At 38.6% G+C, this 13,923-nt stretch overlaps 1 protein-coding gene across 3 annotated transcripts in view; it reads right to left on the bottom strand.

Moving 5' to 3' along the window:
• tp53bp2b (tumor protein p53 binding protein, 2b) overlaps positions 1-13,416 on the bottom strand; it is a 34,502-nt gene extending 21,086 nt beyond the window's left edge. The window contains exons 1-2 of one of the 3 annotated variants that reach the window (XM_030156459.1): positions 13,077-13,416; positions 2,052-2,199 (exon numbers count right to left, since the gene is read on the bottom strand). In XM_030156459.1, coding sequence (XP_030012319.1) covers positions 2,052-2,199; positions 13,077-13,109 — 181 coding nt within the window. In that variant the 5' untranslated portion in view covers positions 13,110-13,416. The remainder of the gene's footprint in view (positions 1-2,051; positions 2,200-13,076) is intronic. The other 2 variants (XM_030156383.1, XM_030156532.1) reach the window with 2 other exon arrangements.
• Positions 13,417-13,923: the final 507 nt, after the last annotated feature.

The raw sequence follows: 13,923 nt of genomic DNA, 5'->3' as shown, positions 1-13,923 counted from the left end.
GTTGACGGATGCCTGCAGGTCCAACTTCAGTGAAGACAGATGTTAACGCTGACATCTCTGCAGTTCTTCCATATATTTGGGAGTTTTTCTATGACTCTTTTTCAACATGAGACAAAGTTAATTTTTTGATACAGTGGCAACAAAAAGTATGTGAACACTTTGAAACATTCTAGTTTTCTGCATGAATTGGCCATTATCATTACTTACTTATAATACTTATTATTTACTTATATACCATTGTTATGACCACTATTACTATGATTACTTTATTACTTTTATTATTACTATTTCTGTTAATATAATTATCCATTACTATTATTATTATTATTACCTCCGCCAAGGAAGTTATGTTTTTGTCGGTGTTGGTTTGTCTGTTTGTCTGTCTATCTGTTTGTGTGCAAGATAACTTAAAAAAAAGTTATGGACAGATTTGGATGAAATTTTCAGGAAATGTTGATACTGGCACAAGGAACAAATGATTAAATTTTGGTGGTGATCAGGGGTGGGGGGGGTGGGGGAGGGCCACTGATCTGCCTTAGCGGAGGTCTGCGCTCTATGAGTGCTTTTCTAGAAAAGACAGCACAGACCTCTGCCAAGGCAGATCAGTGCCCCACCCACCCACCCACCCCCGATCACCACCAAAATTTAATCATTTGCTCCTTGTGCCAATTTCAACATTTCCTGAAATTTTCATCCAAATCTGGGGCACTGATATGCCTTGGCGGAGGTCTGCGCTCTCCGAGTGCTTTTAGTTATTATTATTATTACTACTACTACATTTATTATTTAATACTACTAGTATTTATAATGTGCAATTGCCTGTTTTTACTTCTGTTTTACAGTTATTGTTATTATTTTCTTTTCCTTATCTATACATATAATGTTGTGCTGCTACTGGAACCTTGATTTTCCGGAGAGATAAATAAAGATCAATCAAATCAAAATCAAATCTAAAAATGTGGTCTGATCTGGATCTAAGTCACCAGGACAAACAAACAGAATGTCCTTCACCTAAAACCACACAAATGTCTTCATTAAACACACTGTTAGATGGTTGACATGAGCAGATGCTTCTTGGGAACAGTAAACTCAAGAGGTTTGATTGGGGTTTTTTTTAGTCAAAGTGGGTCCATGCACGACTCAAGTCTCATTTCACTGATTAGAATTCAGGTTCAGGTCCTGACTTCTGTTTTTTTTGGGGAGTCATTAACCCAGTGTTTTTCAACCTTTGGGTAGTGACCCCACATGGGATCACCTGGAATTCAAATGGAGTCACCTAAGATTTCAAGTAATTGATAAAAAAAAAAAAAAATTACTAACAAAAAATATTTTTCAATGATTCAATATATATTTCATTATAATTAAAACACCATACATTTTTCCTCATAAAAATCAAGTTCAAATAAAATGCAGGATATAATATCTGAGAGGGCATATGTTGGTTGACCCGATCATGTGACCATGTGCTCAAAGTTTGAGTCATTGTTTTCCAGTATTAATTGTCAGCCTTGTAAATACACGCTGGACTGACTGTACATATTCTGACCAAGGAAAATAAAATCCTCACTTTGAGCAGTAATCTACACCTGGCTTTTCTGCCTTCGCCCATAATAATATACATTATATAGACTAAATGTCATCTAAAGTTAGCGTTTATTTGCAACATACTATAGCACACTATTACATGATCAAAAACAAATTAATTTTAGCAAAAAAATGTCTCCGTTTTGAATGTGTGGGGTCGCCAGAAATTTGTGATGCTAAAATGGGGTCACAAGCCAAAAAAGGTTGGGAACCACTGGGTTAACGTAAGGGTTCATTTACTTATTTCAGCAGCACTGTGGGTATATAAAAGGCGTATCCAATAAAGACAAGAAATATTAGATTTGAGTGGTATCAGGTTAAGAACATTTTGTTTGTCTGTACTGGTGATTTAGATGCAGATCAGATTACACTTTATGACAAATTCATGCAGAAAACTGAAATTTCAAATGAATGTCAGAACCTGGACCAAGAACCTGTAAAGACGGTACCGGACTGTGACGACTGACCTGAGCCCCTCCATATCTCAGTCAGGTGACAGTCCATCTCTCCAGGCTCCTTGCACAGCTCCACCACATCCCGGCACAGCGTCTCCGGGGTGATGGGAACCTCGCTGAAGTGCTGGTCACTGTTGCTAAGGTAAACGGTGAGAAACATCTACAACAGACAAGAAGAAGCAAAGACCCATCACCTGTCTGAACACCTGTACTCTGAGACTCACCTGAATCCACCACCACATGACTGACAGATTCATTTCCAGACATGTTTAATGAGACTATGAGATCTGTCAAATCCCAGCATTCCCATCCGTTTCATCCTGAACACAGAGACACCAACTACAACTCCCAGAGTGCATTTCACCACCACACATCCAATCACGGCTTCAGCTGCTCAGTTAGAGATGATGATGAAGAGAAAACTGAAACACGATCTAAGCAGTAACAATGTAGAAACATTTAGAACTCTACATCTTCTTTTGCCCGGCAACAGCAGCTGATTGGTCAGAAACAAAGTGAACAAAAGCGACATTCATAATTTACTATTTAATATTTACTCCAATGTGTTTTTCTCCACTTTGTCCGCTCTTTTCTAAGGTTTTGATGGAATGGGTTAAAGATGCAGGTGGAGTAAAAAACACAACCTGCTCTTTCACCTTTCTGACAGCCTCATGTGCTATTTAGAGCCATAACAGGTAACTCCCATGATGCACCAGACCATCTGGTGCATCAGCGGGGTATCTGCCATCAGGCCCAGAGCCAGATCAGCTCCTCCATCCGGCCGACCCAACAGAGCAGAACAATGACAGGCTCAAAGGACTCTGGGAAGCTGCTGAGCACCCCCACTAGGATATGAACCTTCACCCTGACGACTGCGGCGGGCTCCAGGCTCCACCCACCGCCACCCATGCTTCATTAAAGTCTGAAAAATGAGCTGCCATTTTTGACCTCTGTGTTGGTTTATTCCAGTCGACACATTGTAGCCTGCTGAGGATTTAGAACCATTCATCAGTTTCAAATAAGGAGGTTTAGAAGATCTGTTCAAACACTGACTCGTGGCCCACAGGCCAGGAGATTGACTCATTCACATTTAGTGTTTCAAAAAAATTAATATGTGCATAAATGCATTTATTCTGAGTCATTTTGAGAATATTTTAAAGTAGGTCAGGGGGTTCAGTCAAAAATGTCACAATCAGTCATGTCAGTCGATATCAATAATTATTACGATAAATGTCAAATCAACATTTAAAGGCTGAAGAAACTTACACGTCATTTCAATTTATTTGTAAAATGTAAAAAATTAGGATGAACTGATGTGACTGTTACAGACACTGATTCCCAGACTGATCTGATTCCACTGTTTGATCAACAATCAATCAATAACTGTGCTTCCATACAACACCAACCAAATCTGAAGTGAACATTGAAAAGGTGCAAAAATGAATAATGAAAATGTGAATTATTTGCATTTCTATTAATTGGTTTGTAGTGAATAATTTAGATTGTGTTGTGTCTCCACCAGGTGGCGCTGTTGTGGATGTTAAACATGACTTTAATAAACAGCAGAAGAAGAGGGGTGTCGTCATTTGTCTAAAATGGCTGTGATGTGGATTGAACAGAGGAATAATTCAGTCTCCTCATCCTGACATGTTTTACATATTGGAAAATATGGAAGACGACGCATTCACATGATCAGTCACATGATCAGTCATTTAATGAGTTACAGATTTCATTAATTTTAAAATTCATGTTTAGATTTCCTTAGATGGGATATTGTCGTTTTCTGTGTGTAGATTTTATTAGAAAACACAGAACATAGAACTGAACTCAATAGATGGACCCATCTGTGGTCTTAGATGATCCGGTCTGTGGTCTTAGAGGATCCTGTATGTGGCCTTAGACAATCCGTGGTCTTAGAGGATCAGGTGCCTGGTCGTAGAGGATTGGTGGTTGTAGAGGATCCAGTCTGTGGTCTTAGTGAATCCATGGTCTTAGAGGATCCGGTCTGTGGTCTTAGTGAATCCATAATCTTAGAGGATCAAGTCTGTGGTCTTGGAGGATCCTGTATGTGGCCTTAGACAATCCGTGGTCTTAGAGGATCAGGTGCCTGGTCGTAGAGGATCGGTGGTTGTAGAGGATCCTGTCTGTGGTCTTAGAGGATCCGGTCTGTGGTCTTAGTGAATCCATGGTCTTAGAGGATCCGGTCTGTGGTCTTAGTGAGTCCATAATCTTAGAGGATCAAGTCTGTAGTCTTAGAGGATCCAGTCTGTGGTCTTGGAGGATCCTGTATGTGGCCTTAGATAATCCGTGGTCTTAGAGGATCAGGTGCCTGGTCGTAGAGGATCGGTGGTTGTAGAGGATCCTGTCTGTGGTCTTAGAGGATCCGGTCTGTGGTCTTAGTGAATCCATGGTCTTAGAGGATCCGGTCTGTGGTCTTAGTGAATCCGTGGTCTTAGAGGATCTGGTCTATGGTCTTAGTGAATCCATAATGTTAGAGGATCAAGTCTGTGGTCTTAGAGGATCTAGTCTGTGGTCTTAGAAGATCCTATATGTGGCCTTAGACGATCTGTGGTCTTTGAGAATCAGGTGCCTGCTCGTAGAGGATTGGTGGTTGTAGAGGATCCTGTCTGTGGTCTTAGAGGTTCCAGTCTGTGGTCTTAGTGAATCCATGGTCTTAGAGGATCCAGTCTGTGGTCTTACTGAATCCGTGGTCTTAGAGGATCCCTGATCTTTGAGGATCCTGTCCGTGGTCTTAGAGGATCTGGTCTATGGTCTTAGTGGATCTGGTCTATAGTCTTAGTGAATCTGGTCTTCAGTTTTCAGGTCAATGTCGTGTTTCATGTCTTTCAGTGAAATTCACACTGTCTCTGTTGCTGTGGAAACGACTCCATGATAAACAAGATGGTGTGTCTTAGATTCTGGATTCAGAACCTCCCACCTCCAGGTTTCACGTCAGGGAGGATTCTGGGTAAAAGACTTCATTTTTCAGTCCTGCCTTCTCCGTCCTGGTTCCCATTAAAGCAAAGCAGATGAAGATGAATGAGCAGGTTTATCCTTCGTTAGAAATCATTTAATTAGTAGAAGCGAAGTCGGTGACAGAGATGGATGAGGCTGGTTCCAGTCGGCCCGGTGTCCTACATTCAGCTCTGGACGAAAAACTGGAGCAACCCCGTCTTCCTTCAGGTTCCTGAAGTGGGTCGCCACCGTCACTCAGCAAATGGGGCGACTGGGAAACACAGAGGCCAATCAGAGCACAGGACGGTCCCTCAGGACGACGGGCAGAGGAGGCCTCAAGGCGGATCACAGAACAGAACCAAAAGAACTGGACCGGACGTCTGTAGACCACACAGCCCCACGTCATATGGAGATCAGATACAACTCAGACTGAAGACCAGGATCCTGTTTATGGGTTTAACTCTGGTTCATCCTGAAACAGAACCGCCTGGGTCTGGGTTAACTGATTAGACCGGTCTGGATCTGATATTCTATACATGTCCAGAAGTGTTATTTTTCTAAAGTTGAATTGATGAGTGTTGATTTGGGTGTAGTTTTTACACTCCTGCAGTGTTGAAGAAGTCTGGCTTAACACTCATAGTGTCATGGGTTTGTTTCTTGGCCACGCCCACTCAGGACACGATTAGACAAATGAACCTGTTTCATGTCTAATGTCATGATTTAATAGCCTCATCACAACATAAATCCATAGGTCAACTTTAAAGACTCTAAACCAGGGGTGTTAAACATATGGCCCATGGCCAAAGGGTCCAGTCAGGCCCACGGGATGTATTCATGAAATTCAAAAATTACACTGATTAACAATCAAGGATGTTGCATTTATTTTAAGTCAGGTTCCACATACTAAACAATGTGATCTGAAGTGGATCAGACCAGTAAAATACTATCATAATAACCTATTGATAACTCTAAATTTTCCTCTTTGTTTTAATGTAAAAACCTAAAATTACATGAGAATGTTTACATTTATAATCTGTGACCTGTAAGTAGTAATGTACATGTATAAATGATAAACTGAGACATAATATTGTTAAAATTGCACTAACTTTTCTTAAGTAATTTCAGGTTGTTCAAATTTAGTGATATTATTCACATGTTTAAAGGATAGTTTGTAAAGGGTGCTTCTATGAAACTGGTCCCTAAAAACAGGACATGGGGGCTAAAAATTCAAACCAGATGTAGACTAATGTTATGAAGCAAGTTTGGAACCACTTTGGATCTATTTTAAAAATAAATATTTAATAACATAAAAGAGCAACTGTTTTTCAGTGTCCGCTGTTGCAAAATCACTTGTGACATATATATGTATTTAAATGGGTAGGTTCCGCATGTAACGCAAGTGGACACAATGGGTTACACACAAAACCTGGAATAAGACTGAGATTCATGAAAAACCTTCATGTCTGGATTAGAAAACCACTAGGATCAACAAATTTAACACAGTGTCTTTATTTAAGACCATTTACAGCCATGTTTTCCAGATCAAATGCACTGACACCTAGGTAGCTTTTCCTGTCCTAATTTTGGTCCTATTTTTTGCATCAATTTTTGATTAAAAATTAATTAATTTTGGGATGGCTCAGAGCAAGAGTATATATTTTTTTGCATTAATCTGAGGTCATCATTAGGTACATCCTGGGGAGAAATACTGTATGTCTAAATTTCTCTTTTATTACTGTCTAAAATGCTGGCAAAGTGCCAGAAACCAAAATGAACCCAGTTTCATAGAAGCACCTAGATGTAAACATTTTCATAATATAATTTTACTTTTTCACCAAAATATACAGAAAAATTTGGAGTTGTCATTATTCATAGGTGATTATTTTATTACTTTACTGTATGTGGAACCTGAACTAAAATGAGTTTGGTGTCCCTGATGTACAGAATCTCCATAAGTTAAACAGCAGTAATGCTGATAATCTGTCATGTATTTCTCTGTATACAGTTTTACACTATTAAAAAGTTAAATATTAACTACAGGGTGGGGAAGAAAAATTTACAATGAACATTTAGTTGTTTTTTCTCAGCAGGCACTACGTCAATTGTTTTGAAACCAAACATATATTGATGTCATAATCATACCTAACACTATTATCCATACCTTTTCAGAAACTTTTGCCCATATGAGTAATCAGGAAAGCAAATGTCAAAGAGTGTGTGATTTGCTGAATGCACTCGTCACACCAAAGGAGATTTCAAAAATAGTTGGAGTGTCCATAAAGACTGTTTATAATGGAAAGAAGAGAATGACTATGAGCAAAACTATTACGAGAAAGTCTGGAAGATACTATTAAAGAAGAATGGGAGAAGTTGTCACCCGAATATTTGAGGAACACTTGCGCAAGTTTCAGGAAGCGTGTGAAGGCAGTTATTGAGAAAGAAGGAGGACACATAGAATAAAAACATTTTCTATTATGTAAATTTTCTTGTGGCAAATAAATTCTAATGACTTTCAATAAACTAATTGGTCATACACTCTCTTTCAATCCCTGCCTCAAAATACTGTAAATTTTGCTTCCCCACCCTGTACTATAGTGCTGAATTCAACACTTCAGTACTGGTTCTCACATTTAATTCTGACGGTGTTAAAATTACTCTTTCAAATTTGCAGCACAAAGAAAACCTGATGGAGATGCAGGGAATGTAACACCACCTGAAGAATAGGTTTGACAAAAACCACCAGAGGTAGATGGTGATTCCTGGTAGAACCGGAAGATGGAACTGTATTTGCAGATCTTTTTGGACACTGTCACATCTATGCTGTTTGGTCCAGACTCTGTAGACAAACAGATGGTCTCAGTCCGGATCAAACTGAACCAGGGTTTGGTCCGTTTACAGATTAAAAACACCTTATGGTTGGTTCTGAACCTTTGGACCAATGACATGAAGTTAAACCAGGCTGTCATCAACCAGAACAAAAAGAGTCAAGATGAGGAGAATGAAGAACATGTTGATGTGGGTGGAGCTAAAACTGACTTCTGTTACACTTTAAATGACATTAAAATCAACAGGACAACGACACAAACCTTGAATAAACCACTGTGTCGGCCATTAAGGAGTTTATCTGTCTGTCGGTCTGTCTGCATCTGTCCATCTGTCTGTCTGTCTGTTTCCAAACAGTGTGAGGTCTTGTAGTTAAACTCCTGATTCTGCAGCTCTTAATCCATGCAGGAATTAGTGCAGCATCATGTAGATTATAACCCCCACCCCCCACATACACACAACCCCATCCCCTTCGCACTGCTGAGGAGAAACCTGATGACCAGACCCCACAGATAGACCACCTCCCAAAACCACCAGGTCCACCCACACGGACTCACCACCTGACCCTGTCACCGAGGAGTTACATCATAAAGGACGATGACATCAGCGCATGACAAACTGAACCACAAGGTCCACATCAGACCTGAGACCTGGACCTGAGAGCAGGACCCCTGTGAACCCTGGTGTCTCATGGTCTTTAAAACAGGTTTATTTTAGTGGTAAAGAGCCAAACAGGCTCTTTCGGGGCTCCTGTTCCAGAACACAGAGGATTTACATTTATTTTTACAATATTCATACTTTTACTGAGTATTTTTATAATACAGTATGTACAGTTTTGACATAGTTTCACTGTTAGTGTGCAGTATTCTGTTTGTGTTTGATTCTTATTCTGAATTAATATGTGAAGTCATTTCATTAAATTAAAAACATCTGAAGTCCTTTTGATTTGACTAATGACAGATTATACATTTGACAGATTAACACTAACATCTGAGGGAAATTATCCAGTGTTTTTGTTTTGTTCTAATGTCTAGTTTTAGTAAAATACTAATAATTCAGTATAAATTACAGCATGATTTGGACATGCAGGAGGAGAATGTGGACTCAGAAATAGAAACCTTTGTTTGATTGGGGTTTTTTTTTCATTTTCTCTGTTGGTTTCTTCATTTCTTTGTGTTGTATGATCTGGATCACTTCTTATATATTTGTCTTTGTGACTAATTTCAGCAGAAATATTGAAAAGATGAAAATGTGAACGTGGATCTGTCCGTTCCTCTACTCATGTTGGTTCAGTTGTGTTGTTGTTGTATTTCTGGTGGCAGCTGTCACGCTGCAGGTCACATCCCAAATTTTCGTGGCCGAGTGGACGACTGCTGCCATATGGTCAACAGCGTCACGTGATGCAGCAATTATTGGATTAACAACGCACACACTCACTCACTCACACACACACGCACACACACACACACACACACACACACACACACACACACACACACGGTCCTAAACCTCCACCCTCATAACACTTCCTAACCATCATCCTATTTGATCCAGTTTTAATAATCAGTCAAATGAAGTCTTCAACAACAGGTCACATATAAAATAACACTTAAAGTTGTGTGAATACTAGTTTTAATGTGATTTTGTTTTTTAATAATATTGTGTTCATTTAATTGTAATTCTTGGAGTATTATTGTGGCAGCCTACTGGTCTCCACTGAACCGGATCAAACTGGAACACCCCTGATCTTTCACTGAACTCACTTCGTTCTCACTGTGTCGTCAGTTTTTCAATATGTCTGACTCATTAATAATGATTAAAAAAATAAATGTTAATACCAGCTTCGGTTTTGAGTGGTTACAAAATACAACATTACATTAATAATGATCAGTCAAATCAGCTAACAAGCTAATATGATAGCAGCTAGCACTAGCTAGTTGGCTAACCAGAAATATTTAGACGACTGCTACTACTACTACTACTACTGCTGCTACTACTAATATTACTACCACTACTACTAGTACTACTCCTATAAATACTACTACTACTACTACTACTACAACAACAACTAGTACTACTCCTACTACCACCACTAGTACCACTACTATACTCCTTCTACTACTACCATACTACTACTACTACTACTACTACTACTACTACTACTACCACCACTAGTACCACTACTAAACTTCCTCTCATACTACCATACTACTACTACTACCACTAGTACTACTACTACTATTACAACTCCTACTACCACCACTAGTACCACTACTATACTCTCTCTATTACTACTAATACTACTAATACTACAACTACAACTACTACTACTACTGCTGCTCCTTTGTTGTGTGTGACTGACAAGGATAAAAAATAAAGCCCTGATAGATATTTAGTGTTAAAACATGATTCAGACATGTTTTTCATTTAAACTGAGCATGTGCAGCATCAACTACAATACAAACCAGCCTGTTTGTTCTGAGTTTTTTCACTGATTCAAAAAGCAGAACCTGATGAATTCATTTAATTCCAGCTTCTGTTCCTGTTCATGAACATGAAGGTGATAACTTCCTCGCTGTTCTTCCTCATTGTCTGAGGAACTAAAATAACGCTGTGACCTTGAACAATCGCTGTGTGTCTATGGTTACCGTGGCAACCGTTACCAGGCAGCGAGCGGAGGATGAGGACGACGCAGAGCGGCGCAGAGGGAGCGTCTGTTTCCTGTTCTCAGATTAGTCGTTACGTTGGCATGACGAGGTCTGATGGTTCGGAGGAAGTTCAGCTCAGTTCTTCCTCTTTTCAGGTTCTTCCTTCTCATCCTCATCATACATTAAATACTTAAATAACATGACATTTTCAATGTAGATGATAAAGTGTTATTACACATTTTTTTGTCTCATTTTGATGATTATTTTCCCAATTTTTGGTTATCTTTATTCATTTCCTTCAATATTCATTTCATTTTGTCCATTATTTTATCTTACTTTCGTATATTTTGTTTTTTAATCTCTTCATTTTGTTGATTATTCTCTTCATTTTGTTCATTCTCTGCATTATTTCTTCATTTTTGCCCATTATAATCATTATTTTCCCCATTTTTAATTATTTAATTAATTTCCTTGATTATTATATTCATTTTGTTAACTATTTTGTTCATTTTTGTTCATTTTGTTTTAGTTTTGTGATTTATTTACCATGTTGTCTATGAAACTATTAAAAATACAGGTCACTGGTCTACAACTTTTTGTTTTTATATATACTGAACAAAAATATAAACGCACCACTTTTGTTTTTGCTCCCATTTTTCATGAGCTGAACTCAAAGATCTAAAACTTTTTCTGTGTACACACAAGGTTTATTTCTCTCAAATATTGTTCACAAATCTGTCTAAATTTGTGTTAGTGAACACTTCTTCTTTGCTGAGATAATCCATCCACCTCACAGGTGTGGCATATCAAGATGCTGATTAGACAGCATGATTTTTGCACAGGTGTGCCTTAGGCTGGCCACAATAAAAGGCCACTCCAAAATGTGCAGTTTTATCACACAGCACAATACTACAGATGTCACAAGTTTTGAGGGAATATGCAATTGGCATGCTGACTTCAGGAATCTCCACCAGAGCTTTTGCCTGTGACTTGAATGTTCATTTCTCTACCATAAGCCATCTCCAAAGCTGTTTCAGAGAATTCATGAAGAAGACTGTGCGAGGAAAATGGTGGTCACACCAAATACTGACTGGTTTTCTGACCCCCCTGGACCACCCAATACAGTAAAAGTGCACATTTTAGAGTGGCCTTTTATTGTGGCCAGCCTAAGTCACACCTGTGCAATAATCCTCCTGTCTAATCAGCATCTTGATATGCCACACCTGTGAGGTGGATGGATTATCTCAGCAAAGGACAAAGGAGAAGTGCTCACTAACACAGATTTAGACAAATTTATGAACAATATTTGAGAGAAATAGGCCTTTTGTGTACACAGAAAAAGTTTTAGATCTTTGAGTTCAGCTCATGACAAATGGGAGCAAAAACAAAAGTGGTGCGTTTATATTTTTGTTCAGTGTATAAAGTTTCTGCCTAAAAGATGAAATGTGTTAAATCTTTCATACTTTAATAAGATGAATTGGGAAAAAATTGGGAAGGTCTCACTTTTATTCGGGAGTTTTTTAACTCATAGACCAGTGGAATAAAACAGAAAATAATCACATCATGATGTTTAAGTTTGAAGTTAATGTTAAAGGTGAAGAACAGATGAAACAATCACGTTTGTGAAATAACTGCATTAAAGTTGTGAATATTGTTGTAATGTTTACATGGAACAGACTGATTTAAGTTTAATGGGAACTGGAATCAGTCTGTGTTTATACAAAGGCTTCATTAAAAACAAGATAATTGAGCATCAGCAATAAAGAATGATCAGTGTGTGTTCAGAACAGTAGGTTGAGTTTAGTGATCACACAGTAATCTGACGTCATGTATTTGGACCTGGGTCCAGATCTGGATCAGGATCAGGATCCAGATCAGATGTGATGGACCCATAGTCTATGTATTTCTAAAATCACACACAACAAACAATAAATACACAACAAACACATAACACAGGCACAGGATTAACAAAAAATAAATACACAAGAAAAATACAAAAACACACTAAATACACAACAGACACACAACACAAATACACAATAAACACCAATACAAAAACACAATAAACTCACAACACAAATACAAATACGCAACACAAATATAAAAACAAAATAAACACACACCAAATACACAACTGACACACAACAAAAATACAAAATAAACACCAATACAAAAACACAATAAACTCACAACACAAATACACAACACAATTATAAAAACACAATAAACACACACCAAATACACAACAGACACACAACACAAATACACAATAAACACCAATACAAAAACACAACACAAATGTAAAAATAACACAATACACAACAAACGCATAACACAAGTACATAAAATAACACACTCCAAATACACAACTGACACACAACACAAAAACACCAACACACATTCAACCTGTTTTTGTTGAATGGTCAACGATTCTTTTCTTTTTTCATTTTAAGTTTTTCGGCTGTTTTCTTTGACTTCAGTCTAAAATGATCCACGTGTAAAACCTGGTTTCAGGTTCAGAGGGTCCAGGTTTGATCCAGATCTGGTTCAGGTGAGGTCACCATGTGGATCTGGTCTAAACACATTAAACCGGTTCCCTGGTTCTACTCACCGGCATCATGTTGGCTCCTCCGCTCGGTCGCATCCACCGGTAACCCGGAGCCCCTCAGACCCAGACCCTGGTCCGGCTCCTCGGTCCGGATCATCCACAGTCCAGTCCAATCAGTACCCGGATCCTCCTCGACCTGTTGCGGTGAAGCAGCGGCCCAGTCCGCGCGTCCTGCTCCAGAACAACAGGATAAGGATGGAGATACGGGACCGGATCAGCATCAGGACCAGGACCAGGACCTGAACCAGCACCAGGAAAAGGACACAAAGCGCTGCGGGCGGAGCTACAGCGGGTCCCTGCGGGATCTGTTCCACGGACGCACTGAGTCTGAGTCAGATTCACGACCACGGCGTACCGCATCCCGGACACACACGGACACTTCCTGTTCCCTTTCACAATAAAATAGATAAAAAATAAAATCAGTCCATATTAATCTGATCATGTTATTTTAAATTAACTTTATTAAAAACCACAACAATTCATCTAAACATTACAAACAACAACAACAAACAATATTCAAGATGTATTAAAAGACAATGCTGTTATTGAAATGGCATATAACTATTTCACTTTAAACAAATCTTGGTTCATACTAATGGATTTCATATCTTTTTTGGAGTTTATCTAAATTGGAAATTGTTCAAAAATATTTTTTTTTATGAATATGACATTGATTAGAGATGATTAACCTAATCACCTGACACCATTAACTTATATTTGACCAATCAGCTGATGTCAAACCTTGTTTCCATAAGTGGATTTGAGGTGAAGTTTTGCTATAAAAGTTCACCTGAATTCTGACTGATCTCATGAAATCAAGCTGTATGTCATACCAGTTCTTATGGCATTT

This window comes from Sphaeramia orbicularis, chromosome 1 (genome assembly GCF_902148855.1).
Source record: "Sphaeramia orbicularis chromosome 1, fSphaOr1.1, whole genome shotgun sequence".
NCBI lineage: Eukaryota > Metazoa > Chordata > Actinopteri > Kurtiformes > Apogonidae > Sphaeramia > Sphaeramia orbicularis.
The sequence above is the reverse complement of the archived record's forward strand: the minus strand, read 5'-3'. Positions and strand labels throughout refer to the sequence as shown.